This window comes from Haliotis rubra, unplaced genomic scaffold, assembly GCF_003918875.1.
Source record: "Haliotis rubra isolate DU_JTF1 unplaced genomic scaffold, ASM391887v1 Scf15, whole genome shotgun sequence".
NCBI lineage: Eukaryota > Metazoa > Mollusca > Gastropoda > Lepetellida > Haliotidae > Haliotis > Haliotis rubra.
Window position 1 is genome coordinate 3,581,902 of NW_025765447.1, and position 18,336 is coordinate 3,600,237.

At 41.4% G+C, this 18,336-nt stretch overlaps 1 protein-coding gene across 1 annotated transcript; it reads left to right on the top strand.

The window, feature by feature from the left end:
- Positions 1-553: 553 nt before the first annotated feature.
- Positions 554-10,510, top strand: LOC124270208 (protein shisa-4-like). The gene is made up of 3 exons (XM_046705244.1): positions 554-660; positions 8,267-8,530; positions 9,116-10,510. Exons 1-3 carry the CDS (start codon positions 615-617, stop codon positions 9,337-9,339), a joined length of 534 nt encoding a protein of 177 aa, XP_046561200.1. The 5' UTR covers positions 554-614; the 3' UTR covers positions 9,340-10,510.
- The last annotated feature ends 7,826 nt before the right edge of the window (positions 10,511-18,336 follow it).

Here is an 18,336-nt window from a genome sequence, read left to right on the forward strand (position 1 = left end):
AAGGAATCGAAATCTAGGATTTGACTTCACTTTTGTGCTCTGTGTTGAACCAAAAGGTTAATCAAGAAAAAAAAGAAAAATCGAAATTGGAGAATACACAAAAAAGAAAGAAAGAATAAAGAAATAAGACAAGTTTTATGGAAGAAGTTTTTCAATGTTAAACAGTTTACAATTCCGATATTTAAGACCAAACACCTTTCAGCACATTTCGTCACTGTAATATATGCGGCCATGCTCGCAACTGAATTAATTATTAAAGCACACGTCCTGTCTCAAACATTTCATCTATCAAGCCTTTGTATCTTATATGTCGTCGGTCATTGTGCGATACATACAGGCTGGTTATATTAACCGTGTGCGAAACAAACCATTTATTGACTTTAGTACCAGGAATCTTCCTAAACAATAGAGAGTATTGGCACCAGCGTTAGAGCAGGCAACACACTCAAGGGATATGGATTTCGCCTCCCTTCAGGCACGGAGACGTATAATTTTGTCATCGATTGTAAACCGTGGCGTGTTTATTTGTTGCCACGCAACGATGGTATCTTCTATAGCCAACACAGCGATCTCCGTCACTTCCGGCACTGACGGACATTTTGCACAGGAACAAAATGGTGACATCTTGGATCATAACATTCCTATTATTCTATATACAAGGTAAGGTCTTGAAACAGTTGTGATACAAAATGTATTGTATATTTCGGGAAATATGTCTGTGAGTAATTACCATGTATTCAAGCCGATGTGATGGGGTAGGTCCACGGGGTGCGAGGTAAACGCTGGGTACCCGGCGCCATCGATTGGATGCCTTTGTGAAATATCTAGTCCAGCGACACAAACGGTTGTAGGTCGGAGCCTTGGTGCTTCAATATTACAGTAATTAAAGTGGCATTTAAACTTTCCTAGAAGAGATATATTTTGGCATTAAATATTTTTATTATATTTTATCAATATAAAGGGTATGAAATACACAATGCCATTTAGAAAGTGGTCAAATGTAACATATGTAAAGGGTGGATGTTAGAGGATGCAAGATTCCTGATGATACCAGTAATGACCCTGTCCCTGCAAGTTACCTGACATTTAAACTATGTATACGTGGATACGTGTTTACAAAACATCTTTGTTACCTGTGTCAGGACGGATCTAATTGACATTATCACACACACACACACACACACGTGTTACTTGACGTTTCGTAAGGAAAAGGATGAACATTTTTGGCCCAACGGATGAACATAACTAACGAAACTTGCAAAGTAAATTGATATTGATGTCATTACATATGTTTCTACGGATGAGAACTTAATATGAAGACTTACTTCCTTCTATTGGAATATAGCAATACTCAATATGAACACGTTAAAATATGTCAAAAGGGATTATTTTAATGATTTCGATAGAATCATTTTAATGTTTGAACAAAGGCATGTTTGTTAACCAAGTTGATTGTCTTAGAAGATGAAGATAAAGTCAGCTGGAACATATGGTAAACAAAGCGCCATAAGTCAGAGGCTTGATCATAGTAGAAATTATCTCTTGAACTGAGAACAAATCTTTGTAAGGACAATAGTGAACTGATCGTAAAAGGTTAGTTGTCAAACATTTGCACCCGTCTCGCAATGTTGATTAAAATGAGAAAGTTTTCCATCATTTAAATGTGACATTCCCCATGCTCCCGTATGTAACTTTGCACTTTAGTACGATATCGATGTGTGGCAATTATTATATTTCCAATATGTATTTGAAGTTTGTTATATAGTCGGGCGGTGGGGTAGCCTAGTGGTTAAAGCGTTGGCTCGTCACGCCAAAGTGATGTGACGTCCTTATGCATGTCACAAGTGATGTGACGTCTTTATGCATGTCACAACTTATGTGACATCCTTATGCATGTCACAAGTGATGTGACGTCCTTATGCATGTCACAAGTGATGTGACGTCCTTATGCATGTTACAAGTGATGTGACGCCTTTATGCAATATCGATCTTAAACGTCTTCGTGAATACAGGCGACGAGTCCTGGAATGTCATTTCGTGTACAATAAAAAGTAGATGCGGACGCCTGACACCTATAATGAGTTCGAAGCCCGGTTTGCCCCTGTTCACATGTGTACTCCAGAGTATAACCAATGACGTAAACGTCAGACACCGGCAGTGAAAGAACTGGAATAATGTACAATCAGCGTTAAACCGCATCTCACTCACTCATGCGTCGCGTAGTCGTGTCAGGAAACCATTAATGATCGTTCCCCCAGATTAGCCCCAATAGTGCCAACACCATGTCGTGCTTACGGGTATGATATGCTATCAAAATACGGCGGTGAAGCCAACTCACTGACAGACTCGGTAACATATAGAACTAATATTTGACAAATAGAGACCTCATCGTCCTCCGTGTTTTCATGTAGCTATTCATTGTAGTAACAGTCATGTACGTACATTGTGAAGTCTGTTTGGAACAGTCTTTTATGTAAGCCTGCCAAAAAGCACGTGGTGGTACTTACACGGATCATGGTCAGTCTTAGATAGAAACCACTACAGAGGCTCCTTCACAGTCCCTACATCTCAGATCACTGTGGAACCCATTCCCCAGAGTTTTGACAAAATGCACATGTACGGTTAAGTCTTATGACCTGCCAAGGTGTGAAGCCAATTTCTGGTGTCGTAATATTGCTGGAATATTGCTAAAAGCGGACCCGTGAAGATCCGGGTTACAATCGATCTTCAATAATCCATGCTTGTCGTAAGAGGCGACAAAGGGGATCGGGTGGTCAGGCTCGCTGACTTGGTTGACACATGGTATCGGTTCCCAACTGAGCAGATCAATGCTCATGCTGTTGATCACTGGATTGTCTGGTCCAGATTCGATTATTTACAGACCGCCGCCATATAGCTCGAATATTGCTGAGTGCGGCGTAAAACTAAACTCACTCACTGGTTAAAAGCTGGGGGCGGGGGGGTAGCCTAGTGGTTAAAGCGTTGGCTCGTAACGCTGAAGACCCGGGTTCGAATCCCCACATTGGTACAATGTGTGAAGCCCATTTCTGGTGTCCCCCGCCGTGATGTTGCTGGAATATTGCTAAAAGCGGCGTAAAACCTAAGTCAGTCAGTCAGTCGTTAAAAGCGGCGTAAAACTAAACTCACTCACTCTTGACCTGCACGCAAAGCAGTATATTGACGCGCAATATAAATGAGTCGATCGCTGTAAGTCGCATGTTGATCTCCAGTCGACTGAACTTTGTGTCCTGTTTCATTATTCATGGTACGGCTACGCTGACAAAGACAAGACTGTTTGTCAACACATCCACATACACTTTATGCTTGTTATATGGACACAATGCCATACAATAGGCCCCGCTGACGACTGCGACATCGCCAAGCAACCTGTATTCCATTTGTTCCGGGTCTCTGTGTGGTATACTATAACTAGTATATTGTATTTCACTGGAAAGTGTTAATGAATCGTAGTTCAACAACAGAGAGTTGTATTGTGGTGATTGTCAAAGGTTGGGGATATTCCTAAGAGCAAAACATGTTGTAAGGTGTAAGCAAGGGAACGAATTGCCATGGACATTGCCATTGTCTCGCATGATATGTATACTTGTAAGCAAAAGTAACTGTTTATTTATCATAGTGAGTGAGTGAGTGAGTATGGTTTTACGCCGCTTTTAGCAATATTCCAGCAATATCACGGCGGGGGACACCAGAAATGGGATTCACACAATGTACCCATGTGGGGAATCGAACCCGGGTCTTCGGCGTGACAAGCGAACGCTTTAACCACTAGGCTACCCCACCGCCCCTTTTATTTATCATAATGGGATTGACCCGAAGAATAAGTATTTATGATTATTTTTGCTGTTTAACAGAGGGGCGGTGGGATAGCGTACTGGGTAAAGCTTTCGCTCGTAACACCGAAGATCGGGGTTCCATTCCCCACATGGGTACAACGGTATTTGTGCTGTCCCCTACCGTGATATTGTTGGAATATTGCTAAAAGCGGTGTAAAACCGTACGCACTCGTATAACCTACATGTAACGCTCCTTTGTCCTTGAAAAGTCACGTTGCATTTAAACAAATAAATTCTATTCCAGACTATGCTTTCAAGTTTACACTTTCCTACTTAATGCCGCGAAATCGTTATTTCCTAAAGGTATATTTCCTCCACATTGCTCATCCAGTGTGAGATATGATGTTGTTATAATGAGGTAGCGTAGTGGTTAAAGCGTTCGGTAGCCACTTGGGCACAATGTGTGAAGCCCATTCCTTCTATACCACGCAGTGCTATTGCTGGAATATTGCTAAAAGCGACGTACAACCAAACTCACTCACTCAGTGGCCAAACCCAAACTTTTGTTATAGTCACTTTGAACATGTAGACGATTGTGTAAGATTGGTAACAGAATGCTATTTTGAATAAGTCCCATCTGTAGCCTTTCAGACAAAGACTTACAGTTCCGCTTGCACAGTACAAAGGCAGTGGAGCTGCTGGATATGATGGAACACACTTAATTGATCTCACGCATGCGCAATCAGTAACTGATTTGTCCCTGCGAATCGATCTGTACCTGGCAGGAGAGCAACTAGTATAGTGTTCACACACTGTATCAAAGCTATGTGACGACATTCATTTTTATCAGGCTTGCTGACTTGGTTGACACATGTCATCGTATCCCAACGAGTACATCGATGCTCATGCTATTGATCACTGGAATGTCTGGTCCAGACTCGATTAATTACAGACCGCCGTCATATAGCTGGAATATTGCTGAGTGCAGCGTTAAAGAACAACCAATCAATTAATCACAGATGATAAGACAGGCTGGCCTGTCTCACAGAATATTGCTGAGTGCGGTTACACAACAAACAAACATTTATATCTAACGCCATCTGGTCTGTGTCTATATGAGCTGGTACAACAAGCTTCTAACTGTACAAGGGGTTTACATGTAGATAGGGGGCGGTGGGCTAACCTAGTGATTAAAGCGTTCGCTCGTCACGCCGAAGACCAGGGTTCGTGATATTGCTGTAATATTGCTAAAAGCGAAGTAAAACCATACCCACTCACTCACATGTGGATGGGGTGTTTCACAAGCATGTAAATATTCTATTCCAGTTTTCTTTAGAAGGTGCATGGGCGGTGCGATCTTTAAAGTCAAGGCAATTCGTTCGCTTCGCGTCCCGTAGTCGTGGGGGTGAATCTCAGATTAGCCCTGGGTATGTTTCCAAGTTTGTCGTCACTATACCCGTGTCTGTGGGTCTCTGAGACCTTATCAAGCTGACATGCGGTGATGTAACTGAGATGAAGTTCAAAACTCTTTCAAACCTGACTCACTGACCCAGGGTCTGTCCATGATCACTCGTCACACAATGCAAGTGATATAAATGCTAGGGGCGGGGACGGGTCCAGGTTTTCTACCCGGTATCCCACCCCTATTACCCTACCCTACCCGGATACCCGTTATGTTAATCCCTGACATCAAATTTGTAAGTAATCGCAATATATTTTTCAGCTCGGAGATTAATATTTCGAGTTTTTCAACATCTTAACCAAATATTATATTCAAAAGAAATGACTGTAATTATGTCTAAAATCTTCAATGACAATACAACATTTTAATCATGAAAGAATAACATATTACATTGTTTAATCTATTAGTCACATGACCATAAAGGGGCCGGGTACTGAGATTTACCTACAAAATGAGACATACAGCACAAAAATCGAAACAGTACTTTGGGAGCTAGGGTCTTCGGAAGCTCGAAAAATCGTGATTTCTCGATTCCGAGCCAAAATCCCTAGCTGCTCAGAATTTGTAGCGGGAGTTCACCCTTTTTCTTGTTTATTTCACAGTATACACAAACGACATGCATCAAAACATGTTGAACTGATGGCGTCTTTCAGCGCGCTAGTCGCCATTCTTTCGGAGACACTTACATCTCACTGTCATAATGAGTTTACGTACATTTATTCATCGCAAACAGAATTGTGTCCAAAAGTACTGTTTCGATTTTTGTGTTGTATGTCTCATTGTGTAGGTAAATCTATTGGCTTGAAATGTGTGCAACTTTAAATTGGATAAATACAGTGAGCATTGTTGAATTCGCCCTGAAACGAACCTGGTGTGTTGACCTCGTTACATCCCTTCCCTTTTATATAGTACTAAGACTCCGTCAGTGACAGTATATACTTTGATGGCAGTTTTTAGCGTTACAAGCCCCTGTGCCAGCAACAACAGGCGACACTAAAATGGGATTCACATAGAGTTCTGCGGGTGTTACGTTATTACGGCCTGACGGTGTTACCCTGTTATTACCCCTACGATTGAGGAGATCCCATGAAATATCTTTTTAAATAATACAATCACTTGAATATATGGTGAAATGGAAGTTGCAAGGTATAGACTGAAAGTGTTGCCGGAAACGATATCGAGCGAGTCGGCATGGCGCCAAAGTCCCAACTTGCATGAGAGCGTCATAAATGACTTACTGCAAGATGAATTTTTGTACCCCCAATCGAAAAAACAAAACAACGTTTGACATGTTTGTACCTGTTTTTGACCATGACATTGACAACGTTTGGGATTCGAACGAAAACTTGTCGACTCGGACTCGGACTAAATTTAGAGTTATCGTCCCTGACAAGGCCACTGACGCGAGCCAAAATTAGGTCACAGCTCGTTTCAGCAAAATGTTGACAAACGTTCATAATTGTGTACCGTATTCTTGAAAAAAGGTTCACCGTCCCTGCATTTTATTGTTCACTGTTTTATAAGTAAACGTTAAAAAAACATGACATGTTTGCTTGAGCAGTTCATCCGCGCATTAATATAAATCAGCCGATCTAGTTGTAAACACTTACATAAGAAGATTCGGCTTTGAGTTCATAATACTGGTTTCTCGGTTTAATTTCAGAATGGGTAATAAATAGAGTGTCCCTCGTGAAATTAATGTGTCCCTCGTGAAATTAATGTTCAAGTCCCTCGCTAAAGCTCGGGACTGTGAACATTAATTTCACGTGGGACATATTTCCTGTTATCCCTCGTACCTCGTGGGTTATTCTCTAATTATGGCTTTACAGTGTTACGTTGTTTCGGCCTTACGGTACTATGTTGTTACGGCATTACAGTGTTACGTTGTTACGGCCTTACGGCGTTATGTTGTGACGGCCTTATGACGTTATGTTGTTACGGCCTTACGGTACTATGTTGTTACGGCCTGACGGTGTTATGTTGTGACGGCCTTACGGCATTATGTTGTTACGGCCTGACGGCGTTATGTTGTTACGGCCTGTTGTTACGGCCTGACGGTGTTATGTTGTTACGGCCTGTCGGTGTTATGTTGTTACGGCCTGACGGTGTTTGGTTGGGACGGCCTTACGGTGGTACGTTGTGACGACCTTACGGCGTTATGTTGTTACGGCCTGACGGTGTTATGTTGTTACGGCCTGACGGTGTTACGGCCTTACGGTGTTACGGCCTTACGGTACTATGTTGTTACGGCCTGACGGTGTTATGCTGTGACGGCCTTACGATGTTACGTTGTGACTGCCTTACGGTGTTATGTTGTGACGGCCTTACGGCGTTATGCTGTGACGGCCTTACGATGTTACGTTGTGACTGCCTTACGGTTTTATGTTGTGACGGCCTGACGGTGTTATGCTGTGACGGCCTTACGATGTTACGTTGTGACTGCCTTACGGTGTTATGTTGTGACGGCCTTACGGTGTTATGCTGTGACGGCCTTACGATGTTACGTTGTGACTGCCTTACGGTTTTATGTTGTAACGGCCTGACGGTGTTACGTTCTGACGGCCTTACGGCGTTATGTTGTTACGGCCTTACGGTGTTACGCTGCTACGGCCTGATGGTATTACCTTGTTACGGCCTGACGGTGTTATGTTGTTAAGGCCTGACGGTGTTATATTGTTACGGCCTTACGGTGTTACGTTGTTACGCCCTGACGGTGTTATGTTGTTACGGCCTTACGGTGTTATGTTGTTACGGCCTTACCATGTTACCTTGTTACGGCCTGACGGTGAACATTACGAACATAAGGTTTTACGTTGTTGCGGTTCACTTTGTTACGGCCTTACCATGTTACGCTGTTGCGAATAAACTCGTGTATGGCTTCCTCATCTTCTTCACTTTATATGTAATATACAAGAAAAGATGTACCAGTCAAATTAAGTAATTAATTAAAGATAATTACTTTTGTGCGTAATTGTCTTTTGTAGATATAAAATCCATTTTTCGCTTTCAGACCTGGTACTTGGTCTTGGCGAGGAGTCGTGCTACTCAAAGATAAAGGGGCATTCCTACAACTGCGAGTATGGATGTTGTGGGAGTACCAACGACCAGAAATGTTGTGACCCTCTCTCCATGATAGTCGGCATCGGCATCGGGTGCGTCATCCTCGTTGCCACCATCATCGCAATCATCGTCTGCTGCATCAAACAGCAGACTCGCAACAGACGCCGTCTCCAGCCCAGACAGAACGAGCAGGTCAACATTGTGTCACAAGCTAGTAAGTGTCAGACAAACATATTCATATCGATTGGCATGTATGATCTTTTTAGCATCGGAGCTCTAAATACGTATTTAAGACTTCAAACGAAAATAGATGTCTTTTCTTGACCGACACTTTACCTATGAGCCTCGTTTTCGATCTGCCACTGGTCCCACAAAGCGATCATTCCTCTTTTCGTTTTTAGACTACTGGAAGTGAATGTTAAGACCGGGAGTTGTGATCGCCTTAGCGCTAAATTCGATCATGGAACATCCCCTAGCAGCCCTACCATAGATGTTAGTGAGTGAGTTGGGTTTTATGCCGCTTATAGCAATATTCCAGCAATATCTCACCGGGGGACACCAGAAATGGACTTCACACATTGTACCCATGTGGGGAGCATAGTTGTTAAGATGGTGTCCCTCGCTGGAATTGCTGGAATATTGCTAAAAGCGGCGTAAACTAAACTCACTCACTCACTGGTACATATAATAAGCCTTTAAAGCAAGATGTGTCCTCGCACAATACTATTCTGTTTACGTACTATGACGCCGTGCAAAGCTACTAAAGACACCATAACTAACGATATGACATGTTTTGCAGAAGGCCCACCAGCCTACCCGGGCCACCCCTACGTAGATTACTACCAAGACAGCTACAAGGGGCCGATTCCACGTCCACCCCCTGGGTACCAGACACACCCCAACTACCCCCCTCCGATGTACGTCCCTCCGGATCAACAGCTTCTGTATGGTGACCAGGGGGGTAAAGTCCAGACCCCAGATGGTTCCGGGACAGTCCCTCCACCCCCCTACTCTTCAAACTGAAGTCCAAGACCACCATCTTCGACCATCGCCATGAACAAGATGTCAGCTGGATGTTGCGGATTTCGGATGTACAGGCGAACGTCCATTTTGGTCACATTTTACCTTGCATGGCATTCAAGAGTCAAATGTTCTTAACCCCAATATCGAAAATAATTTGGAAACAATATCCTAAATGTGGAGAAAGTGTAATATAAATTCATGTTTCAATCTTATGGGGAAGAAACTGGCGTAGATACCAGGGGATGCCATTTTACCCTGCATGGCATTCAAGAGTCAAATGTTTTTATTCCCAATATCGAAAATATTTTGGAAAAGAACCCCCTATATGTGGATAACGTGTAAAATAAATTCATTTCTTAATTTTATGGGTGAGACATTGGCGTAGATACCAACGAGGGAATGCTATTTTTGGCAGTTTTGGAATGCAATGCTTTTATTCACCAAATCGAAAATAATTTGGAAAATTAATATTCTGTATCTGGATAACGTGTATGTAAACTCATGTTTTAATTTTATGGGGAGGAAATTGGCGTAGACACCAACGAGTTACGTAACTGCGTGTTTTTGAAAATAATATTTGGTGAAGATGCCTTAATTTATACATAGAAAAGAACCCCTGAAAATGAAAGAAATCTGATGTCCTCTCAGACAAATTGCTGATACTAAAACTGCTGTATTTGGAAACTACATGTATTTCAGGTGTCTGCCTACGGGGGCCTTCAGATGTATATTTTTATGAGATTATGTACATTTTTCTTGCTTTTAGATTGTATAATTATATGTTTATTTGTTTGTATTTATGGTACATTGTCAACCCTTTTCTATATGTGACGTGAAAGCTGCTGTTTTGTATGTTCTGAACTTTAAGTATGCCCTCAAAAGTACGTCGTGTTTCAAATGTGACGTGCAAGTTTACTTCAACGTTTCCCAAAATGGCCTTACCCCAGACAACAGTGCTAAAAGTCCCCTAGTTGATTGTCATCTTATTTCCTGTATGTTCAATTAACGGCATTCGATCAAGATGAGTCGTATCGAAGCTCATCAAATATTTATCTTCAGACTGACAATTGTATTGATTGTTCTACTCGAACAAAGCATTTGATGTATAGTTGGTCTACAGAGAATTCCATATGTTTTGTAGAGAGAGGTTGCGTGCAGCCATGCGAACCAAGTAAACATAGACTCATTAATACCTATAGGTCGCTACTGATATTGGGAGCCTGTGTCCCACAGCCCGATGATAATGGGGTATCACTCAAATTCTGGATTGATGACTGCTGCTCCACCGTCGGGTGAAATATTTGAAAACCGATCAATATATAATGATTATCGTCGGTCAACTACTTGCGGAATGTCTTAATTGGAATATAATACATTTTGATTTGGGTCTTGGATCACTGTAGGCCTGAATCGGGGTTACGAGGGCAAGGAATCGGGGTTGACAGGAGGACGGTGTTGGCATTTAGATGGCAACGGTGTGGGATGGGAAATTCAGGTATAGTAATGTGGCTGCAACGGCCGTTCCAGGTGTAAAAAATGGGTTTCAAATTAGAATTAAGTCCAAGAAAGACAGTTATCTTAATATATGTAAAGAAATATATAATATATGACAAGGACATAATAGACAAGGAAACAATGGTTAATTTGAGGCTGAACTGAAGCGATCTATATAATCGATGGGACAACAACCACTTGCCGATAGAACATCCACAAGTGTCTTCATGCAGTCGAAGCAGGGGCGGTGGGGTAGTCTAGTGGTTAAAGCGTTCGCTCGTCACGCTGAAAACCCGGGTTCGATTCCCCACGTGGGTACTTTGTGTGAAGCTCATTTCTGGTGTCCCCCGCCGAGATATTGCTGGAATATTGCTAAAACAGCGGCGTAAGACTAAACTCACTCACTCACTCACTTAGGTCGAAGCAAAAAGACTTTGCAGGTCAGGCCATGATAAACGCCGGCACACACGCTCACAGACACACAGACACACAGACACACACACACACACACACACACACACACACACACACACACACACACACACACACACACACACACACACACACCGTGAACATCCCCAAGCAACACCACCTCGTCGACACCGACTACGATATCTCTAATGCTGCTGTGTATTTGTCATTTACTGTTTTTATGTTTTGTGTGCAATGGTGGATTTACAACTTACAATGTGAACAAATATTCTGTGATATTTATGGAAACATTTGACTTGTGTTTACTGTTTTATTGTTATTGTGTAACTTTGTTATATACTAGGACATACGTGTGTGTAATATCTAGCAAGATTTGTACGTGCATTAGAGTTGATCACACTGAAACATGTCACACAACATCGAGACAATTATTTAAAACTTGTTATAAAAAGAATCCGTCCAATCAATATAATGTACGCTTCAAAAATAATTAAAACAAAAATGTTTGCGTATTTTGTTTCTTTTTCGATAATACAGGGTATTGTGATAATAGAGTGGAGATATACAGCTCAAAGAATTTAACAACCCCGAAATGTTTCAAATTGCTATATTTCATCAACAGGCAAGAATTTTATGGATGTCTGTCTGATGTCAACTTCTTTATTGTGAGGGCGGTGGGGTAGCCGAGTGGTTAAAGCGTTGGCTCGTCACGCCGAAGACCCGGGTTCGAATCCCCACATGGGTACAATGTGTGAAGCCCATTTCTGGTGTCCCCGCCGTGATGTTGCTGGAATATTGCTAAAAGCGGCGTAAAACCAAACTCAGTCAGTCAGTCTTTATTGTGACGGGTCACGACGTTTCGATGTATATTCTGACTTCTTCATTCACCTGATGAAGGAGTAAGAATATACTCCGAAACGTCGTGTCCATCATAATAAGGAAATTGACATCCATAAAATTCTTGTCTTTATGTGTATCACTTCTAAATGCCCTTCAAAGACTACATTTCATCTGTCATAGCATCGACAACGACATAGCTGTCCGACCGGCATGGCAGATTATCTGCAGTAATATGAAAAAATCGGTCGATCCTTCTTTAATGGTACAGGGCGGTGGGGTAGCCTAGTGGTTAAAGCGTTCGCTCGTCACGCCGAAGACCCAGGGTTCGATTTCCTATAATTAAGGGTACAATGTGTGAAGCCCATTTCCGGTGTCCCCAGCCGTGATATTGCTGGAATATTGATAAAAGCGGCGTAAAACTAAATTCACTCACTCACTTTAGCGGTATATAAAACCCTGCATCACCGGGGATGGTTGAAAGGTAAATGAAACAAATACTATGTGTTATATACATGGTTATATATATTTGGAACTGCTAAACGACTGATCTAATTAAAAAAATGTAATGGTAGATCTTAGCCAGTGTTTCCGACGATCGTTCACGAAACGTGTATATTGTACAATTTTGAATTAAACATCTTTTTCATTTAATTCTGTTTTGAAGTGATTTCAACATGATGCATATAGGCAGCCTCCACATCATAAGTCGTGTATCTCTCTCTTCACCTTCATCATCATCATCATCATCATCATCATCATCATCATCATCATCAACATGGTTCTTTGAGAGAGGGGGGCGGTGGGGTAGCCTAGTGGTTAAAGCGTTGGCTCGTCATGTCGAAGACCCGGGTTCGATTCCTCACATGGGCACGATGTGTGAAGCCCATTTATGGTGTCCCCCGCCGTGATGTTGCTGGAATATTGCTAAAAGCGGCGTAAAACTAAACTCAGTCAGTCAGTCTTTGAGAGAGAGAACCTAAGCTTCTAAGGTGCCACTCAAAGAAGTTACACATTATACATGAAAGTAATGAATGAATGAAAATAACTGCATCTTTATCCCTGTGGGTAATATACAAACTAGGTTTTGATAGAAAGAACCACCGACATTGGTGTGGTAATGGACCTTTCTGATTCATGAGTCATACTCGCTGACATGTCATCGTAGCCCAATTGCGTAGATCGATACTCATGTTGTTGATCACTGGATTGTCTGGTCCAGACTCTATTATTTACAGACCGCCGCCATATAGCTGGAATATTGCTGAGTGCGGTATAAAACTAAACTCACTCACCCACTATATTGCGGCAGTCTTTAAATAATCGAGTCTGGACCAGACAACCCAGTGATCAACAGCATGAGCATCGATCTACGCAATTGGGATACGATGACATGTGTCAACCAAGTCAGTAAGTCTGACCACCCGATCCCGTTAGTCGCTTCTTACGACAAGCATGGGTTACCAAAGATCAATTCTAACCCGGATCTTCACGGGTGTGTCCAAAGCGAGACACGTGTGCCAGCAGCTAACCTGAGTTTTGAGGAAACACAATGCTGGCGATAACGGTGTAAGATACAAATCAATATTTTTGTAACATTGTGTTCCTTCATCAGCCTTGAATTTTCAGTGTCATTCACACAAAGTTTATGTTTTTGGGGAGCTTTTAAGAATTAGATTGTAAGATATCTGTAAGGTAAGGTTTCATTTTTCAAAGTATAATCATAATCACGATGATTCGAAAAAATATGATGCCTTCATGAAAAGAACATGCCTGTCATATTTCAGCAGTATTAGTCAGGTAGTTGCAAAGAATATATTGTAAGAGAATGGTATTTGAGTGCGTGCGTGCGTGCGTGCGTCCGTGCATGTGAGTCTGTGTAACTTATGAAGTCTGAACCAGATAATCAAGTGATTGGCCTCATTAGCATTGTAAATGGGATACGATGACCCACCATCAACCATGTGACCTCCCAGTCCACAGCAGAGGTTGACGGAGACCCGTATCCTTACCCGGAATACCCAAAGGTCTGAGAGCACATTAAAATCACTGCAGCATAGAATTTCAGGGGACAAGTGCTATAAAACCAGCCTTCAACTCCAACCCTGGTCTGTCTCACAGACCCTGAACCATATCATTTTACCCTTCCATCCAGCTCTTACTGTAATGCAAATGTCCTAAATGAAGCGTCTAAAATCTCCTAGTTCGGATAAAGTTCTTTTTTTCTATCAAAAATATCAATTTTCAGAGACTTATTGTTCATCACATGGCCGACATATGCATGCATCCGACAAAAAACATTTTAGACATGGCGGCAATGATTATAGATCTATCGTATATCCGAAGTTTCAGCTCCTGTATGCTTAGTAGTTCTAGAGGACATGTCGAAAATGCAGAAATGCTAAAAATAACAGAGGTCGTGTGAAAGTTAAAGGCCGGTAACTTGTAAGAAATTAAGGTACGTATACGTTAGCACCCTCCTCAAGGGTGATATGGATTTCAACGCTCGAGCCGTCAGGTCACCACGCCAAGTTTAATGTAGTGTTTAAAACCTATCATTGCAAAAATACAGGGGTGCTTAATTAAAGGTCACATGCAACCACAAAAATCAAACATAATTAAAACACAATTATCACTTATTCATGACATATAATATACATTGCTGGTTATGAAACATCATATAAACAAAATTATAAGCGTACAATCGCAAATCAAAAGTGCAATATTGTGTACTTCGGTTTACTTCCCAAGAAACGAAGCAGCCGGGATACCGAACCCAGTCAGAGCGGGTGGGTGTGCACTCAAGTGTAACGGCTGGTTCATTTGCAGATTCCCTCACGGCTCATTGTGTGTGTATATATAGAGATGTTGGGTTTTGTAAATACATGCTCATTTTTTGTGTATAACATTGTGCAATCAACAGACATCATAACATGTCATGTGTACAAGTATCACACCTGCCTGTCTGTGTAATTACATAATGTGACAGAGACCGAACTCGGGCCATAAATCAATGCATTTTGTTTATGGTGTATAGCCTGATTGGTGTTAAGTTCAAATTGCATGTGGTCAGTGATCGCAGTTGTGTATTGAATATGGTCATTAGCAGACAGGCAGGCAGACACATAGGTGTCAATAAAACAGACGTTGAGTTTTGTCTGTGACAACGACATATCTATATCACAGTTAGAAATTCTGTCAACGCTAAATAATGACATTGCTTTTAAGTATCGAACTGAGAAAGTGACTCGGTAAGAAGAACGTGTGGTGAAATAGACAAATGAAATTATATAAACAGTTAAATCGGTAATCTACTGTAATAACATATAAAAAGCTCGCGCCTGTGAAATATCAACAAAACACACCAAAGCCTTCACCGAATATTCACCGGACAAACCCGCTTCCAAGCTCCGCGAACCTTTTTCACTGCGCATGTGCTATGAGCGCAGCCCAGCTTTTGAAACCACTTCAATTCCCCCAAGCGCTGGGGGAAAGTTAGTGAATCGTTTGAACTACGATTTGTGACATAGATATGTCGTTGTCACAAACAAAAACTCAATGTCTGTTTAATTGGCACCTATGTGTCTGCCTGCCCGTCTGCTAATGACCATATTCAATACACAATTTCAATCACTGACCACATGCAATTTGAACTGAACACCAATCAGGCTATACACCATAAACAAAATGCATTGATTTATGGCCCGAGTTCGGTCTCTGTCACATTATGTAATTACACAGACAGGCAGGTGTGATAGTTGTATACATGTCATGTTATGATGTCTGTTGATTGCAAAATGTTATACACAAAATATGAGCATGTATTTACAAAACCCAACATCTCTATATACCGGTATACACACACAATGAGCCGTGAGGGAATCTGCAAATGAACCAGCCGTTACACTTGAGTGCACACCAACCCGCTCTGACTGGGTTCGGTATCCCGGCTGCTTCGTTTCTTGGGAAGTAAACCCAAGTACAAAATATTGCACTTTTGATTTGCGATTGTACACTTATAATTTTGTGTTTATGTTTTTTCATAACCAGCAATGTATATTTTATGTCATGAATAAGTGATAATTGTGTTTTAATTATGTTTGATTTTTTGGTTGCATGTGACCTTTAGCTTTTTTTATAAGGTCATTATAACGTAAACAGATGCATGGTTAATATAGTCAACCTACATTCAAAGGTCTGTTTTTTTAGTTTTTTTCCAGTTTCATCAGAAGTGAACCAAATATAGTTCTAGTCTATTCCGGGGCGGTGGGGTAGGCTAGTGGTTAAAGCGTTGGCTCGTCACGCCGAAGACCCGGGTTCGAATCCCCACATGGGTAAAATGTGTGATGCCCATTTCTGGTGTTCCCCGCCGTGATGTTGCTGGCATATTGCTAAATGCGGCGTAAAACCAAACTCAGTCAGTCTAGTCTATTCCATCGTAAGAAAATCACATCTTTTCTCTAGTATTTCCATCATAAAGGAATCACATTTCTAAAAGCCTATCAAACATCTGAATCTCATTTAGTTCCTCACCTACCAGATTGAAGAAATACATATCTCTTCTCCACTATTTCCATCATACGGGAATCACGTGTAGTTCCTCATCAATTAGATTGGAAGAAAACCACATCTTTTCCCCAGTATTTTATCATACGGGAATCACGTGTAGTTCCTCATCAATTAGATTGGAAGAAAACCACATCTTTTCCCCAGTATTTTATCATACGGGAATCACGTGTAGTTCCTCATATAGTAGATTGGAAGAAAACTGTATCTTTACCGAAGTATTTTCAACAAAAGAAAATCTTGTCCAGTTCCCCAGTGTTTCAGACCCGTGAAGATCTGGGTTAGAATATTGATCTTCAGTAACTCATGCTTGTCGTAAGAGGCAACTAACGGGATCGTGAGGTCAGGCTCGATGACTTGGTTGACATGTCATCGGTTCCCCATTGCGCAGATCGATGCTCATGCTGTTGATCACTGGACTGTCTGGTCCAGACTTGATTATTTACAGACCGCCGCCATAAAGCTGGAATACTGCTGGGTGCAGCGTAAAACTAAACTCACTCACCCAATTTTCACCTTGATATTTAGAAAGTGGTTACATGTAACAAATGTTGTATTTGGTATTTCACTTTCCAAGTTCCGATTCTAGTACTTTTGGGGTTTCGTCTCAGCTGAACCTGTAAAGATCTGGGTTACAATTGGTCTTCAGTAACCCATACTTGTCATAAGAGGCGACTAACGGGATCGGGTGGTCGGGCTAGCTGACTTGTTGAGACATGTCATCGGTTCCCAATTGCGCAGATTGATGCTCATGTTGTTGATCACTGAATTATCTGCTCCAAACTCAATTATTTACACACCGCCTCCATATAGCTGGAATATTGCCGAGTGCAACGTAAACTCACTCGTCTCAGCTGACGATTAAGTGCCTGACTCTGAGAGTGTGGGTTGAATTCCGGACAACACTCACCCTAAAAAGTACTAGAACCTGTACTTTACTGAGACCGTGAAATCCCAGATAAACGTAATATGATTAAATGGAAAACAAAAGACAACTGAACACAAAATACTTTTTTATTTTGTTGTCAACAATACAGATGATACTGTGTAGTCAGGTGTTGCACATCCAGTATATAACAATCACTGAACAGTCTTCAACTCTGTGCCTTGTTTCAAGTAAAAACACAAATGTATTACACCAATTTAATACAATAGTTAACATACTGACGGTGCTGTCAACGCTGTTTCTGGAACAGGGTGAAAAAAAAAAAAGTTTTTTTTTTTTTCAAGAATGAAATGGTATAAGAATTGAAACAGAAAATCATTTGTCCAAACCTGCAGCAAACCTCAGTAGAATTTTGCATGGTATTTGATATGGGCATACTAGTTTTAGTACAGTAAGTTTGGGGCAAGCAGTGTAGGGAAGTACATGGACTAGTATGTCCAGATTAATAGGTGTCCATCTAAATAAGGTGACAATAATTAATACGTCCTGATAAACAGGGTCTTGTTGCACATAGTCACCATTCCTTCCACATTATACCTAATCTAGGTACAATCAACATGCTATGGTAGTCCTTAAACACTGCCATAGCTGAAAATAAAAGGAACGTTTTGTTCAGGAAGTGGAAATCATTATTTGGAGCTTTTGTCATGTTTACAGATTAGACTGACCAAAGACAAAACCCGCAAGCACAAAAAGTACATTTATTACTAGACTGACCTATG